This window comes from Muscardinus avellanarius (genome assembly GCF_963383645.1).
Source record: "Muscardinus avellanarius genome assembly, chromosome: 5".
NCBI classification, from domain to species: domain Eukaryota; kingdom Metazoa; phylum Chordata; class Mammalia; order Rodentia; family Gliridae; genus Muscardinus; species Muscardinus avellanarius.
This window is the reverse complement of record NC_137790.1, coordinates 6187288-6205138: the sequence shown is the minus strand read 5'-3', so window position 1 is coordinate 6205138 and position 17851 is coordinate 6187288. Positions and strand designations below refer to the sequence as shown.

The following is a 17851-nucleotide window of genomic DNA, read 5'->3' as shown; positions in this document are numbered from 1 at the left end:
AAGAGAGTCTCACTACTTGCTGAGGCTGTCCTCCTGTCTCAGCCTCCCAAATACTGAGATTACTCTTACAATACACTGAAATTGAATATCTGTGCAAATAGATAAGACATGTATACCACTTTTCCAAGCTTTTACACAGAGCCGTAATTAATGCATATAAGAACTTAAACTATATAAGAGCTTTAACTATATAGAACTGACTAAATCCATTTTCTAACTCACTATGTAAAGAATTCATAAGTGTATACACAAGGTTGGTTGAATCTGGAGGTGCTCACACTCGCCGACTTTGCTGGGTGTGGCAAGCTACATACCACCCACTTCACGCCAGTGCTTTGAACACGTGGAACAAAGGGGCTCTACCCCACACACAGCCCACACGCCTGAGCCTCGCTGTGGACTACACAGCTCATCTGTTGACGTTTCCAGACTGGAGGAAGAAGTCTCTGACCTACTCCCTCACCCTCCAAACAAGTTACCACACAAGTTCACTGTATGAGAAAAGAAAAAGGGGATAATTCCACCAAGACAGGTATGGACAGCGAATGCAAACTAACACACACACACTTAAGACTTTCCAAAGCTCCAGCTTGGTGTAGCACACGGGACTGCACGGCACAGGAGCAAGCCGCGTGCACACCGCGGCCTCCCTTTTGCCAGGCATCGCTCACCCAGGGCAGAGAAAGGCTGGATGAGGGAGAAGACAAGAAAACACCTAAGAAAACCAACATCAGAAGTCATTCACTGAGCCGGGCCTGGTGGAGCACGCATGTAATCAATCACAGTACTTGGGAGGCTGACGTAAAGGATGGCTCCTGGAGACCAGCTCAGCAACCTAGTGAGACTCTGCTTCAAAGACAAAGGGCCAGATGTGGTGGCACATGCCTGTCATCCCAGCACTTGGGAGGCTGACACAGGAGGAGCGCAGGTTGGAAGACCGCTTCAGCAAGTAGTAAGACTCACTGACCGAGTGAAAGCCTGTGTCAAAATAAGAGAATAGAATAGGGCCAGGGGTAGAGCCGGAGTTAGAATGCCTCTGGCTCCATCCCCAGTACCACAAAGAAGAAAAAGAGGAAAAGGCTGGAAGCGTAGCTCAGAGGTAAAACGCTTCTGGATTTGATCCTAGTGCTAAGGAAAAGTCATTTACCACCTCTCTGATAAAGATTCATAGCAGTAATGCAGTCATTCAATAAATGAAAAAAAAAAATTACCAAGCAAGTTATCTTACCAACACTAAAAGAAGAACAAAGCATTTGAACACCTGGCCGAGGCTTTTCGGTAAACTTCAGTGGGCGTGGACTTTAAAAGAAGATGACATTGGTTGTTTTAATATACATCAACACATCTGGAATGTTCACTTTAATCAGGCTTATGTATATATCATAGTACCTTCTCATATACTAAGTATCCGAATATGTCCCCTTTTTGTGTGGTACTGGGAATTGAACCCAGGCACATTTTTTCTCCTCAGCCCCTTTTTACTTTTTTTGTGTGTGTGGGTCTGGGGATGGAACCCAGGGTCATTCGACCTCCGAGCTACACCCCCTGCCCTAGGTTTTATTCTTTATTTTGAAACCGGGTCTCACTGAGATGCAGAGGGCCTCACTAAGTAGCTGGCACTGTCTGCAAACCGCAATCCTTTGGTCTCAGCCTCCCAAATGCTGGAATTACAAGCGTGCGCCATCACCAGAGTTGCTAAGGGCCTTGCCAAATTGCTGAGGAAAGCCTCGAACCTGTGATCTTCCCGCCTAAGCCTCCCAAGTACTGGGATGACAGGCATGCACCACCATGCCAGCTACATACCAAATATTTCTATAGATGCTACTATATCCAGGTAAGTTTTTGTGGTTGTTGTTCTTTACAGAGCTGGGGGTGAAATCCAGGGGCATTCTACCTCTGGGCTACATCCTATTGTTTATTCTTTTATGTTGAAACAAGGTCTCACTGAGTCGCAGAGGGAGGGCCTCACCTAGTACCTAAGGCTGGCCGCAAGCCTGTGACCCTGTCTCAGCCTCCCAAGTACTGGGTTATTGTGCACTACCACGCCAGCTTCCAGGCAGGTTTTAAAAGACAAAGTCCCATCTTTATGCAAACCCTAGTGACCCTACTGACCGCTTTCTTAACTGAGGTGAATGAAGGTCAGAGAATCTAGGTGAACCCAGTACCAAGGCAAACGGCAGGGCACCGCGCCTGCAACAGAATGAGCAGGAGCCACCCTACACAGTCACTGTTCAAAAGCCAAATGATGTGGGTGCAGTGGCACATGCCAGCAGTCCAAGGTACTCAAAACGGAGGCAGGAACATGGCTGAACCCAGGTTCAAGGCCAGGCTGGACAACAGGGCAAGACCCTGCCTCAAAAAAAAAAAAAGAGAGAATTTTTTTTTTTTTTTTTTTTTTTGTGGTGCTGGGGATGGAACCCAGAGGCTTTCTACCTTCAGGGTACACTCCCAGACCTATTTTCTATTTTATTTGTAAACAGGGTCTCACTAAGTTGCTGAGAGCCTCACTAAGTAGCTGAGGCTGGCTTCGAACCTGTGTGATCCTCCTCTCAGCCTCCCAACCGCTGGGATTACAAGTGCGCGCCACCACGCCCGGCGGAGAGAAAAACTAATTTTATTTCTTTGAGCCCTTACGTTCCCAAAGTGAAGAATACTGCCTCCTTAGAGGAGGCCACTGTAACAAAAAATATATATAAACACACAAATTTGTCACTACATCTTATTTATTTAAAGAAAGTAATTTCTCAGGAGGCATTGAGTAATTTTTCCCTGAAAAGAGAATAGTCAGGCAAAATAAGTTTGGGAACCTCTGCAACTCAATAAATACTAAGTACTGTATTAACATGTAGTCAGGTATGGTAGTGCATATGTATAATACTAATACTTGGAGAATGAGACAGGAGGATCACAGGTTCGCAACCAACCTCAGCAATTTAGTGAGGCCCTCTACAACTCAGTGAGACCCTGTTTCAAATAAAATAGAGCCAGGGATATAGCTAGGGGTAGAATGCCCCTGGGTTCAATCCCTAGTACCACCAAAAAAAAAAAAAAAAAAAAAAAGAAAGAAAAAAGAAAAAGGGAGGATTGCAGATTCAAGGCCAGCCTCACCAACTTAGCAAAGCTCAGCAACTTAGTGAGACCATGTTTCAAAATTAAAAATCAAGCCGGAGCCGGGCGTGGTGGCGCATGCTTGTAATCCCAGCATTTGGGATACTGAGACCAGAGGATTGCGGTTCGCAGACAGCCTCAGCTACTTAGTGAGGCCCTCTGCAACTCAGTGAGACCCGGTTTCAAAATAAAGAATAAAAAATAAGGCAGGGAGTGTAGCTCGGTGGTTGAATGCCCCTTGGTCCCAATCCCAGACCCGCAAAAGAAAAAAAAAAAAAAATCAAGCCGGGCGTGGTGGCACACGCTTGTAATCCCCAGCATTTGGGAGGCTGAGACCTGAGGATCGCGGTTTGCGGACAGCCTCAGCTACTTAATGAGGCCCTCCCCCTCCGCAACTTAGAGAGACCCTGTTTCACAATGAAGAATAAAAAGTAAGTCATGCCGGGCGTGGTGGCGCACGCTTGTAATCCCCGCACTTGGGAGGCGGAGACAGGAGGATCGCACAGGTTCGAAGCCAGCCGTGCGCTGGCTTAGGAGACCCTGTTTCCAAAATGAAAATGTAAAAATAGGTCTGGGAGTGTAGCCCCGAGGTAGAAGGGCTTCCAGGAACCCCAGTACCACCAAAATAAATAAATAAATAAGTCAGGAGGTATAGCTCGGAGGTCAAATGTCTGTGGGTTCCATCCCCAGAACCGCAAAAAAAACAAAAACAAATTAAAAATCAAAGAGCTCAGAACCCAGCAACTTAGTGAAATATGTTTCAAAATTTAAAATTAAGCACGACGTGGTGGCGCACGCTTGTCATCCCAGTCTTGGGAGGCTGAGACAGGAGGACTGAGGTTCACGGCCAGCCTCAGCTACCCAATCAGACCCTTTGCAACTCAGTGTGACCCTGATTCAAAATAAAGGAGATAAAATAGGACTGGGAGCATAGCTCAGAGGTATAATGCCCCTGGGTTCCAAAAGAATCAGAAATAAAAAATCAGGCTTGGAAGATGTAGCTCGGAGGTAGAATGTTCCTGAGTTAAATCCCCAGTTGTGTGTGTGTGTGTGTGTGTGTGTGTGTGTGTGTGTGTGTGTGTATGTGTGTGTGTGTTAATGGGGACTGTGAACCCAGGGGCATTCTACCTCTAAGTTACACCACCCAGCCCAACTTTTTATTCTTTATTTTGAAACAGGGTCTCACTAAGTTGCTGAGGGCCTCATTAAGCAGCTTAGGCTAGCTTCGAACCCCAGTCCCCAGTTTCTGGAAAAAAAATAAAAAATGAGGCTTGGAGTTGTATCTCAGGAGTAGAATGCCCCTGGGTTATGTACTAAAATATGCCTGGCCAGTGCATTAAAAAAAAAAAAAAAAAAGGCTGCAGGTATAGGTCAGAGAAAGAACATCCCTGGGTTCAATACCCAATACCAAAATAGAAAAAGAAAATCACAAATTTTTTTTGAAATATACAACTTTCCTAGTAATTGAATCATGTATTTTTTTTTTTCAGTACTGAAGACTGAACCCAGAGGCATATTAACTCTGAGCTACATCCCCAGCCCAATCTTATTCTTTATTTTAAAACAGGGTCTCACTAAGCTGCAGAGGCTGGTCACAAACCCGGATCCTCCTGTCTCAGCCTCCCAAGTACAGGAATTACAAGCGTATGCCACCACGCCTGGCAAATCATGTACTACTTTAAAACTTATTTATTTTTTATTTACTTTTTGGTGGTACTGGGCTTTCTACCTCTGGGCTCTTCTCCCAGACCTATTTTATACTTTTTTGGAGACAGGGTCTCACTAAGTTGCTGAGAGCCTCACTAAGTAGCTGAGGCTGGCTTTGAACCTGCGCGATCCTCCCGTCTCAGCCTCCCAAGCGCTGGGATGACAAGTGTGCGCCACCACACTGGCTACTTTTAAATTTAAATGAAAGATTCAGTTACTCAACTCTATGAGCCACACCTGAAGTGCAGTGGTCACACACAGTTGCTACCACACCACACAGAGGATACCAATGGGTCTATATTCCAGTTCACATGATTCTCAAATGCTCTTGCCTGAATTTCTGACTGCGTACCTAACTGTACATTACTGCTTTTGTTTTGTTTGTATTGGTAGTGCTGGGAATGGACCCAGGGGTGCTCTCCTCGCCTCAGCCCTATTTTTGTGGTTATTGAAACAGGGTCTTGCTAAGTTATCACACACTGGTCTCCTCCTGCCTTAGCCTCCCAATTCCTGGGATTATACATAGTTTGGCTCATTTCTGATATCATAAAACATGTTTCACATACATTTTTTTTTTTTTTGGTAGTACTGGAGGTGAAAACCAGGGGCCTTCTACCTCCAGGTTATACTCCCAGCCCTATTTTTTATTTTATTTGGAAACAGGGTCTCACTAAGTTGCTGAGAGCCTCACTAAGTAGCTGAGGCTGGCTTTGAACCTGTGCGATCCTCCTGTCTCAGCCTCCCAAGCACGGGGATTACAAGCGTGCACCACCATGCCCGGCTCTCTCACATATATCTTATTTCCCTTCATTTACACAAAAATGTATTCATGAAAACACAAAAGCTATGCTCTTTTTACATATTCAACTACCTAATGAATTTTAAAAAGTAAACAGTCAATACACATGTTATATATAATAAAAATTAAGTTCAAAAGTAAAAAGGCAAGCACTACATGTAATTTTTTATAGTCAAACTTCATTTCATTGCATGAAATAACTGCATTAAAGAAGAAAACTTGTTACATAAAGTCACTTACCTAAATTTCAGGGATTCTAAATCCCACTGCCAAAAGCAAACTGTTCCATCAGCACCAGTGGACACCATATACCTCTGAGAGCCTTTGGCCATTGGGCTAAACTAAAAGACAATAAAGCACATAACTCAGTTTCTAGAACTTCTACTTAAATTACAGTGTAACAGTTTAATAAAGGTTACTCAGTTGACACTCTACTGAAGTAAATTACAAGGAAGCCAAGCTATAGATGATGCCTATGATGCCAGTACTCGGGAGGCTGGGACAGAAGAACCACAGGTTCAAAGACAGCCTCGGCAACTTAGCAAGACCTAGCTTCCAAATAAAAAATATAACTGCGGGTGTAGCTCAGAGGTAGAATGCCCCTAGGTTCAATCCCCAATACCACAAAAATAAATAAATAAAAGACAATTTTCAAAGCCATTAGCAAGCAGAAAACAGGAGTGGCGGCGTAAACCTGCAATCCCAAAGGTTGCAGCAGGAGGATCACAGGCTTGAAGTCAAACTCCACAATCTAGCAAGACCATCGAACTTCCCCAGATCTTATTTCAAAATAAAAAACAAACTGGGCTTGGGGGGGGGGGTGTAGATCTCCAACACTTCCCCAATACAGAAAACAACAGCCAGAAAAACTCTGACATAGTAAGATCCAGTCTATGCCATATCCCAAAACGTCAACAATTAGAACTATTAGTTGCAGGGTGTGGTGGCGCACATTTGTAATCCCAGTACTTGGGAGGCTGAGAAAGGAGGATGCGGGTTCGTGGCCAGGCTCAGCTCCCTAGTGAGGCCCTCCACAACTTAGTGAGACCCTGTTTCAAAATAAAGAATAAAAAATAGGGTTGGGGTATGGCTTGGAGGTAGAATCCCCTGGGTTCCATTCCCAGTACTAAAACAGGTACCTTGAAAGAATGACTAATGTAATGACCAGTGTAAGAAATAAAGTCCAAATATAGACACTACAAGATAAAGCTGCCATCTCAAATATGACAGGAACCATGTGCCACAGAACACACCTGTAATCCCTAAGGATGGTGAGTTTGAAGCCAGCCTTAGATATGTAGCCAGACCCAGCCTCAAACTGAAAAGTGAAAAGGGCTGGGAATGTAGCTTAATGGGGTACAGTGGCCTGGGTTCAATACTCAAAGCCGCCAAAAACAGGACTCCCAAAATTGGCAGTGTACACAAATGCTATTTCAACAACTGTGGAATAATCTCGTAGGAGGAGCCTCACGGCTTATACTGCACCACCAGGACACATTCCAAATACATCAACTACTTCAATATTTCTACAGTGAAACCAAGCCGGGCATGACAGCACACACCCATTATCCCAGTACTTGGAAGACAGACCATTCACAGGTTTGAGGACAGCCTCAAGCAATGTAGCAAGACCCTTTTCAGAACAGAAAAAATAGGGCTGTTCCTGGGTCCAATTCCCAGTACCACAGCCAGGCGTGGTGGTTTATGCTTGTAATCCTAGTACCTTGGGAGGCTGAAACTGGAGGATCACAGAATCAAGGACAGTCTCGGCAATTTACTGAGGCTCTCAAGCAACCTAATGAGAGCCTGTTTCAAAATAAAAATTAAGTCAGGCCAGGGTGTAGCTCAGAGGTAGAATGTCCCTGGGTTCAATCCTTTGCCACAAAAAAAAAAAAAAAGTGGGGTATAGCTCAGAGGGAGAATGCCCCAGGATTCAATCCTCAGTACCATCACAAAAAAACAAACAAACAAACGAAGACAAATATAATCTTTGCATTCAGGAAAAATAAAGGAACTAACTGCCGGCTTCTCATAGAAGCAACAGACTCTCAAAAAAGAAGCCATCTGTGAAGCCATCAGGTCAAAGTTCCAGTATATCAGATATTTATTTATAATAGTATCCTTCCACGATGGAAGTATCAATAATGATATTTTTCTCTTGATTATCTAAATTTAAAATAGACCTTATAAGATGGGCGTAGTGGCACAAGCTTGTAATTCCAGTATACTTGGGAGGCTGAGACAGGAAGATCCAGGTTCGAAGCGAGGCTCAGCTACTTAGTGAGGCTCTCAGCAACTTAGTGAGACCCAGTTTCCTAATAAAATATAAAATAGGTCTGGGAGTGTAGCCTGGAGGTAGAAAGAATGTGGGTACCATCCCAGTACCACAAAAAGAAAAAATAGATCATATAAACCAGACGAAGTGGCACACACTTTTAATCCCATTATTGGGAGGCTAAGACAGGAGGGTCAAAGGTTCGAAGCCAGCCTCAGCAACACAGAGACCCCGTTTCCAAATAAAAAATTAAAATGGGTCTGGAGATATAGCCAGAGGTAGAAGGCCCACCGTAAAAAATAAAAATAACCGGGCGTGGTGGCACACACTTGTAATCCCAGCCTCTAGGAGGCTGAGACAGGAGGATCACGGTTCACGGACAGCCTCGGCTACTTAGTGAGGCCCTTTGTAACTCAGTGAGACCCTGTTTCAAAATAAAAAAAAAAACAAAAAAAATAGGGCTACGGGGTATAGCTTGGAGGTAGAATGCCCCTGGATTCCAACCCCAGTACTGCAAAAAAAAATATACATATATATAGATCATATGATGATTACTAAGCATCTTACTATTCTCAATTCCAATCCCAAGAGTTTTAAAGGCCAAGGCAGTAATGCACTAAGGAGAGCTTTACCTGCAACGATGTAATTGAGCCCGTGTGTCCCTGGAGCACGGCGACCGGGGCGCAGGTTCTCAAGCACCACACTCTAATGATTTTATCACAGCTCCCTGCAGCAATCATTGTATTCTCATAGTTTACCGCCATGTCTGAAATTTCCGCAGAATGACCCCTTAGTGTAGATAAGAGGCGGCCGTTGTGTGTAGACCAAATCTTCACCAAACAGTCATCCGAACCCTAAGAAAAATAGACCCACACATGAATGCCAGTGTAAGTCTTTAGATAATTTTGTGAAAATATCCCTTATAGAGCACCCAAAATAAGTATCTGGAACTCCTCCCCTATTTCAACTGTAGAATACTCTAAGTTATGGTTCTTGTGGTCAGAACATATGCAATCGTTTTTTTTTTCCAAAGCAAAGAAAGTGTACATAAAGATATTGTGAAGTTATTATTTGTTTTTAGTCTTTTTTCTTTACAGGTTTGGAGATATAACCCAGGGGTATTCGACCTCCGAGCTACACCCCCAGCCCTATTTTTTTTTTTTTTTTTTTGTGGTACTGGGGTTCCTGGAAGCCCTTCTACCTCCGGGCTACACTCTCAGACATATTTTATATTTTTGAAACAGGGTCTCTTAATGCCAGCGCGGCTGGCTTCGAACCTGCGCGATCCTGTCTCCGCCTCCCAAGCGCGTGCGCCACCACGCCCAGCCCCCAGTCCTATTTTTATGGAGATGGGACCCAGGGGTATTCGACCTCCGAGCTACACCCCTACCCTATATTTATTCTTTATTTGGAAACAGGGTCTAAGTTGCAGAGGGCCTCACTAACAGCTGAGGCTGTCAGCAAACCCCGATCCTCCGGTCTCAGCCTCCCAAATGCTGGGATTACAAGTGTGCACACCACACCGGGCTTTTATTCTTTATTTGGAAACAGGGTCTAAGTTGCGGAGGGCCTAAGTAGCTGAGACTGTCCACGAACCACAACCATCCGGTCTCAGCCTCCCGAATGCTGAGATTACAAGTGTGTGCCACCACGCCTGGCTAGTTGTATAACTTAAATCACATTATAATTTCCCCCACAATTTTCTACCAAGTAAAAAGCCCAATTACAAGTCCCTGCTCAGTCAGGTGTGGTGGCACATGCCTGTAATCCCAGTACTCAGGTTCGAGGCCGGCCTCAGCTACTTAAGCCTCAGCTACATGGTGAGACTCTGCTTCAAAATGAAAATGAAATAGGGCCGGGTTGTAGCTCAGAGGTAGAAAGCCCCTGGGTTCCACCCCCAGGACCAAAAGAAAAGTCCTTGCCCAACTATCAATTAACAATGGCAAGACCTTAGTCTAACTTGCCAAGCTAAATAATTTGTGTTAGGACAGATCTAGATTCCTAGCCCAAGAAACATGATGAAGTAGTAATCTCAAAAATGAAAAACTAGTGGGAAAAGAGCCCTTACTTCAAATAACCAAATAACAGTCTCAAATTTACAGTTCCAAGCCTGGTGTGGTGGCACATGCTTGTAATCCTAGCATTTGGGAAGCTGAGACACAAGGACCGTGGTTCATAGACAGCCTCAGATACTTAGTGAGGCCCTTTGCAACTCAGTGAGACCCTGTTTTAAAACAAAGAATAAAAAACAGGGCTAAGGATGTAGCTCGGAGGTAGAATGCCCCTGAGTTCCATCCCAGTACCGCAAAAAATAATAAATAAAAATTTACAGTTTCAGCCAGCACTCAGCACTCCATCAATCTCACACTTGCAAAACAAAAATTAAACTACCAACCCATCCTAATTTTCCTTTAAAAACATCAAAAAGAGCCAGGCGTAGTGGCGCACGCTTATAATCCCAGATTTCGGGAGGCTGAGAACCAGAGAATCACAGTTTGCGGACAGTCTCAGCTACTTAGTGAGGCCCTCCGCAACTTAGTGAGACCCTGTTTCAAAATAGAAAGAATAAAAAATAGGACAGGGGGTGTAGCTCAAAGGTCGAATGCCCCTGGGTTCTATCCCCAGACCTGCAAAAAAAAAAAAAAAAAAAAAAAATCAAAAGGTTTATTAGACACCAATTATTTATAGTTTGCTAATAACTACATGGAAGCAAAAAGGTGGTTTTTTTGTCTTTCTTTGGTACTGGATGTACCAAAAGAATTGAACCCAGGGGCATTCTACTTCCAAGCTACATTCCATCCCTTTTTACTGTGTTTTTTTGGTTTGTTTTTTGGGTTTTTTTTTGGCAGGTCTAGGGATGGAACCCAGGGACATTCGACCTACAAGCTACACCCCTGCCCTATTTTTTTTTTTTAATTCTTTATTTTGAAATAGGGTCTAAGTTGCAGAGGGTCCCACTAAGTAGTAGTTGAGACTGTCCGTGAACCACCATCCTCCAGTCTCAGCCTCCTGAATGCTGGGATTACAAGCGTGTGCCACCACACCGAGCAACTTCTTTTTTTTTTTTTTTTTTTTGGTGGTACTGGGGTTCCTGGAAACCCGAACTCCAGGCCAGCGAGGCTGGCTTCAAACCTGCGCGATCCTCCTGTCTCTGCCTCCCAAGCACTGGGATTACAAGCGCGTGCCACCACGCCCACCCCATCCCCCCACCCCTGCTTTTTTTTTTTTTGGGGGGGGGTTGGTACTAGGGATATTACCCAGGGGCTTTCTACCTCCAAGCTATACTCTCAGATCTATTTCATATTTTATTTGGAAACAGGGTCTCACCAAGTTGCTGAGAGCCTAAGTAGCTGAGGCTGGCTTCGAGCCTGTGCGATCCTCCGGTCTCAGCCTCCCAAGCACAGGGATTACAAACAGCAAGCCCTTTTTATTTATTTACTTATTTTTTTCCCCCTTGGTGGTACTGGGGGTGGAACTCAGAAGCTTTCTAGCTCTGGGCTATACTCCCAGACCTATTGTTTTAATATTTTATTTTTAAACAAGGTCAGCCGGGCGTGGTAGCGCACGCTTATAATCCCAGCATTCTGGAGGCTGAGACCTGGAGGATCACGGTTCGTGGACAGCCTCAGCTACTTAGTAGGCCGTCTGCAACTCAGTGAGACCTGGTTTCAAAATAAAGAATAAAAAATAGGGCAGGGGGTGTAGCTAGGAGGTCGAATGCCCCTGGGTTCCATCCCCAGACCCGCAAAAAAATAAAAAAATAAAAAATAGCCGGGCGTGGTGGCACACGCATGTAAACCCCGCGCTTGGGAGGCAGAGACAGGTGGATCGCGCAGGTTCAAAGCCAGCCGCACGCGCTGGCTTAGAAGACCCTGTTTCCAAATAAAAATATAAAAATAGGTCTGGGAGTGTAGCCCGGAAGTAGAAGGGCTTCCAGGAACCCCAGTACCACCAAAAATAAAAAAATTAAAAAAAATAAAAAAGTAAGTTAATTCTCTAAGTCTAGAACAAGCTAGAGAAGAAGTATTAGATGTGTTTGTTTCTGGCAGTACTGAGGTTGAACCCATGATCTCACAAGGATGTGCAGAGCTACGTTCCCGGGGATGGGTGGTATGTGTGTGTGTGCGTGTGTGTGCGTGTGTGTGTGTTTTACTGGAAGACTGCCTAGGGGTGTTCCACCTCTGAGCAACATCTCCCACACCCTATTTATTTTTTATCTTGAGGGCCTAAATTGCTGAGGATAGCCTGGAAACTGATAGCCTTCTGTCTCGGTCTCCTAAGTACCAGAATTACAGACATGCTCCACCAACCCAGCTTCCTCGCTCTATTTACTTTTTGTTTTGTTTTGCAGTACTGGGGATGGAACCCAGGGTTCTACCTCCAAGCAACACCCCCAGCCCTAATTTTTATTATTTTGAAATAGGGTCTAAGTTGCAAAGGGCCTAAGTAGCTGAGGCTGACCAATCCTCTGGTTTCAGCTTCCCAAATGCTGGAATTATAAAGTGTGCCACCACACCTAGCTATCCTATTTATTTTGAGAGTGTCATGCTAAATTCCTAAGGCTGACCTAGAACTTGCAATCTTCCTGCCACAAGATGCCAGAACCTAGGATTACAGGTGTGTGCCTGTAAATATATATATATGTATATATATATATATATATATATATATACACACACACATACATCAATAACACACACACACTTTTTCTTTAAGCATTATTAGTAATCATGATTAAGAACTACTACTCTATGGCCAGGTGTGGTGCCGCACGCTTGTAATCCCAGTCCTTAGGAGGCTGAGACAGGAGGATCACGCAGGTTCAAAGCCAGCCTCAGTAGCTTAGTGAGGCTCTCAGCAACTTAGACACTGTTTCAAAATAAAATATAAAATATGTCTGGGAGTGTAGCCAGAGGTAAAAAGTCCCTGGGCTCAATCACCAGTACCACAAAAAAATAAAAAAAGAACCACTACTCTAGCCTGGGCATGATGGTGCACGCTTATAATCCCAGCATTCAGGAGGCTGAGACAGGAGGATCTCAATTTGCAGACAGCCTCAGCTACTTAGTGAGGTCCTCTGCAACTCAGTGAGACCCTGTTTCAAAATAAATAATAAGAAAATAGGGCTGGGATCCGGGCGTGGTGACGCACGCTTGTAATCCCAGCACTTGGGAGGCTGAGAAAGGAAGATCCCACAGGTTCAAAGCCAGCCTCAGCTACTTAGCGAGGCTCTCAGCAACTTAATGAGACCCTGTTTCCAAATAAAGTATAAAATAGGTCTAAGAGTATAGCCCAGAGGTAGAAAAGCCCCTGGGTTCCACATCCAGTACCACAAAAATAAACAAATAAATAAATAAATGTAAAGAATAAAAAATAGAGCTGGGGGTGTAGCTTGGAGGTAGAATGTGCCTGGGTTCCAATCCCAGTACCGTAAAAAAAAGGAACCACTGCTCTAACTCAAGTGTCTCTCCAAACAGCACACAGTCGTGACTATCTGCTGCTGAATCACTTGAGGTACTTATTAAAAACAAACCCATGGGCCCCACACCACCTACTTGGTCAAATTCTCTGATGATGGGAAACAGAATCTACACATCTTAAATCTGATTCTGAGATGACTCTGAGGCACACTGAAGTGCTCCGGATGGTACCAAATTGAGTTTAAAATGGCAACTCACTGTAAAGATTCTATGTCCTGTCCTATCAAACGCTACACAGTAAACAGCAGACAGGTGTCCGAGAATCCTTCTGTGCATTTTTATATGCTGATACATAGTTCCTGGGAATGCTGTGCTAAAAGTAGAACACCCTGTGAGTTGTTTTCCTCGATGTATCTCCACTAGGAAATAAAAACAAAAATAATTAAGAGGAAGCCAGTATTTCTGTAACAAAGAAAAACTTCCAAACAATTTCCAGAGGGTCACGGATCTATCCTAAGGACACACGTTTCTCTCAATGTTACTCTACTACATATGATTTTTATTAATTCCATTTGTGCTTACTTTAAGAAACAATACATCTGAAACCCGATCGCTATTACTACTTAAAAGCAACAGCACGCAGTCAGCACTCCCCTCAAGCTTTACGTAGCCTCTGTCAAGTGTCAAGCACCAAGAGGAGCGCAGGCGCGCGAGGCCGGCCTCACTTACCAAGGCTGGGTGGGGAGCCATAATTCACCGGCATTTCAGGAGGCCTTCCTCTGTGAAGAGCAGCAAAGGCAGAGCCCTTCCAAACTGTGTGCCTGCAGTCTTTAAAATGAATTTTAGATACACATAAAATCTTGAAAGTTAACCCCAAGAAAGATTTTATAGAATACTTACGTATATTGTAACAAACTGTTTATTCAAAGTTTTACCAACTAATGTACTTTAACAGAAAAGCCCTGCAGGTTTATTGACTATTTCCGGAGGCAGAGAACTGAAGACATCTCAGATACAGCGGCGGCGACAGCCAACATTGTGCAGCACTTACAGTTCACAAAGTGCTTCCACGTACATCATCTCATCGAGTCCTCACAACAACCCTGTGAGGTAGGTACGGCCACGGCCTGCGCGTGAGGTAACTGAGGCTCAGAGGTTCCCGGGCCTTAGGCCCGCAGCAAGTGACGAGGAAAGAGGGCCACAGCAGCACACCTCCTCCAAGTCCCACTGAATGGCAAATGAGGGTTGATTTTTCAGTGCAAAATTATAGAGTATTCAAAGGTGAAAGATCTTACAACGCAGCCAACTTTTCAGCAATGGAAACTTTTATAAAAAAAACTTTAATTTATTTGATTGATACAAAACTCCTTAATTTAACTTGTTCGGTTTTAAAATTAATTTGGCCGATACTGCCATGACTTTAGTCTCCTTGGGCCGTATTGGCAAATTAAACAGCTTTCCTTTTGTTTTAGGATCACAGACCGCCCTTGACGGAAGACCATGTATGTAGGATCTGAGTCTGAACACTAATTCTTACGTCCCATCCCTCTTTGACCTACAAGCAAATGCAGTAAGGAGAAAGTCTGCCCTCCTCTACAGGAGACCATGAGCAGTCATGCCGCGCTAGCCATCGGCGTCTTCGCAACTGAAGGACAAGGGAGGGAGGCATCCTATAAACCCCACTGAGCCTCGGGTGCCCCAAACCAACAGGCATATATGTTTTACATGGATGGAGTCATTACCTCATCATGACCAAAAAGCAGTTACAAGATATCCTCTCAGAGAAACAAGGCCCTACCCTAGGCAGCCTGCTCAGGTGTATTCTAGGGTCTGCCAGGTCTAAAGCAGTGCTCATCACAACACAAGGACAGTGGGCTTGACACGAGGGGAAAAAGAAACAGGCTCCCATGTTACCCTTATACAACAGCCTACAATAATTACAAAGTGAACAGCGACACGGAGATGAAGAGTATGAACATTTCCTGATCAGAGCCATGTGTCCTGCTAGAGAGCACTGAACGACTAGGGCTGGCACCGGAGGAAGGTGGTTCTGCAGGTGTCACACCGGGTGCGTCTAAGAGGTAGCGTCACAAAGCAACAGCTCTTAACAACACAGTCCGAGGTGACCCTCAGGATCAGGAGAAACAAGCCGCCCATTAGCAGTTCAGCCACAGGTGCACACAGATCATATCACATACACATACTTAGTCTAAGTCGTTTATACCAAGCTAACAGAAAAAGAAGAGCAATTTTAAACATTTTGCTAGCATATAACTTGAAAAAAAAAGTAAATGAATGAAAAAGAACCATGCAAGTTTACATTTTTGGTGCTTGTTTCCAAACTGCTACCAAATTTAGAAAATCACTTCTCCTGATAACAAAGGGCTTTTGAAATCTAGATATCAAAGAGTTTATTAGACACATACAATTACATTCAAGGAAGTTAGGAATGACCTACAAAATGAAAAATTAAAACTCACATAGATAAAACCTCAAACACAACTCAGAATAAATTCCAGCTTTCAGCTTAACATCTATATCTTTATCAATTTTTTAAATGCAGAAGGACCCATTAGACACTCATGTTATAAGATTCAATGTTCTATGCTAAGTGCAGAAAACTTTATAGTCCACAACATGATTTAGAGTTACATGTCACCTTTCTTTCACAATGCTTACATGACTTCACAATTATAATAATTAAGCTATTGATACAAAGCAGAACACTTCTTCAAATTAAGGTACCTTTTGCTGTACGAAGCAAAGACTGCCTTCCTGCACCAAGTAAAGAAGTGACTCTTGAAATACTGGGTGGAACTTCTTTATCCAGCATAGGGCCGATGCGCTGGCAGATTTGCAACAGGTGATCAGGAGCCACATGCTTATTGGACAAGACCTGGTCGGAAAGTTAAGTTTTAATAACACTATTTTAAATATCGAAAAAACTTTAAATATCTAGGAATATGCCCGACAAATGTGAAATGTGAAAATTACAAAACATGCTGAAACAAAGTAACACTAAACTGCCTGTAGATCCAAACCCATTTCAATAAAAATTCAAGCACAACAGAGTTTGGAAAAATTGACCATTTTGCTCTAAAATTAGTATGCAAATGACATAGAAAAGCCAAAACATCTTAGAAAGAGCACAAAGTTCCAGGGCTAACAGTATCTGATTTCAAGACCTGTCATAAAGCTACAGAAATCAAAAGACCATGGTACTGATATATAAAGAGATTGATGAAATGAATTATCCAGGAGACCTAAAAATGGTACTTGGACCATCGCCCCCCCCCCTGCAGTACTAAGGACTGAACCCAAGAGCATTCTACCTCCAAGCTACATCCCTAGCCCTATTTTATTATTATTTTCTGAAACCAGATCTCATTAAGTTGCCGAGAGCCTCACCAAGTAGCTGAAGCTGGCTGAGAACCTGCGATCCTCCTATCTCGGCCTCCTAAATACTGGGATTACAAGCGTGTGCCACCACACCGGGCTAGACTACTCATTTTTGACAAAGATGCAAAAGCAATTCAATGGATAAAAGATACTCTTATCAACAAATGGCGCTTGTACAACTGATTTCCATTTGCCAAAAGTACAAAACACTGGGTTTGACCCACACTTCATAGTATTAACAAAGCTCACCTCAAGGATCATGCGTAAGAAACAACCAGAAAACTCCCAGTGACAAAGCATCTGAGACTCTTCATAACCTGGGGCTAGGGGGAGATTTCTAACACCAAAGAAACACGCCATAAAAGAACAAACCACTGAAAGAAGGCTCCATTAACACTGACTTCTTTCCAACAGCACTGTTCAGAGAATGAAGACTGCTAGCGAATGGCAGAAAATGAAGAACCCGCATCCGCAATACATCAACAACTCACACCTCGGAGTTCTCAATACCCGTATCTCAACAATATTCAAAACTCAGCAGCCAAATTCTAAACCTGAACACAAGAACTGAACCGACACATCATCGGATAAAGTAATACAATCATCAACACCATCAGAGACTGACCAGACCAAGTTTGACAAAAATGTGGAGCTGCTAAAGAAAATATAAAACACGGTGACAGGGCTGGCGTATAGCCCTGTGAAAGATAGGCCGCCTGCCTAGTAGGCTCCAGGTCCTGGGTTTAAGCCCCACAACCACCAAAAGGAAAAAAATGACAACTTTTGAAAACATTTTAGCAGTGTCTATACACGTGATACATACAAGGCTGGGCGTGGTGGCGCAAGCTTGTATGGAATATCAGTACTCGGGAGGCTGCGGCAGGAAGATCGCAGGTTATGGGCCAGCCTCAGCTACTTAGTGAGGCCCTTCGCAACTTGGTGAGACTCCATTTCAAAATAAAGATTTAAAAAATAGGGCTGGGTGTGTAGCCCGGAGGTAGAAGGCCCCCTGGGTTCAATTCAATCCCCAGTACTGCAAAAATAAAAAAACGATACATACAAATTGGGTGTGGTGGCAAAGACCTGTAATCCCACTACAGGACTGCAAGACTAAGACATGAGAACCACGGGCTTGCTATTACT

At 43.8% G+C, this 17851-nt stretch overlaps 1 protein-coding gene across 1 annotated transcript in view; it reads right to left on the bottom strand.

Annotated features, from left to right (window-relative positions):
* Window positions 1–17851, bottom strand: part of BRWD1 (bromodomain and WD repeat domain containing 1) — a gene marked incomplete at both ends in the record, with an annotated part of 111250 nt that overhangs the window by 87583 nt on the left and 5816 nt on the right. Inside the window, 6 exons of the mRNA XM_080696450.1 lie at window positions 1229–1299; window positions 5855–5955; window positions 8522–8743; window positions 13568–13728; window positions 14039–14137; window positions 16055–16205. Coding sequence (XP_080552576.1) covers window positions 1229–1299; window positions 5855–5955; window positions 8522–8743; window positions 13568–13728; window positions 14039–14137; window positions 16055–16205 — 805 coding nt within the window. The remainder of the gene's footprint in view (window positions 1–1228; window positions 1300–5854; window positions 5956–8521; window positions 8744–13567; window positions 13729–14038; window positions 14138–16054; window positions 16206–17851) is intronic.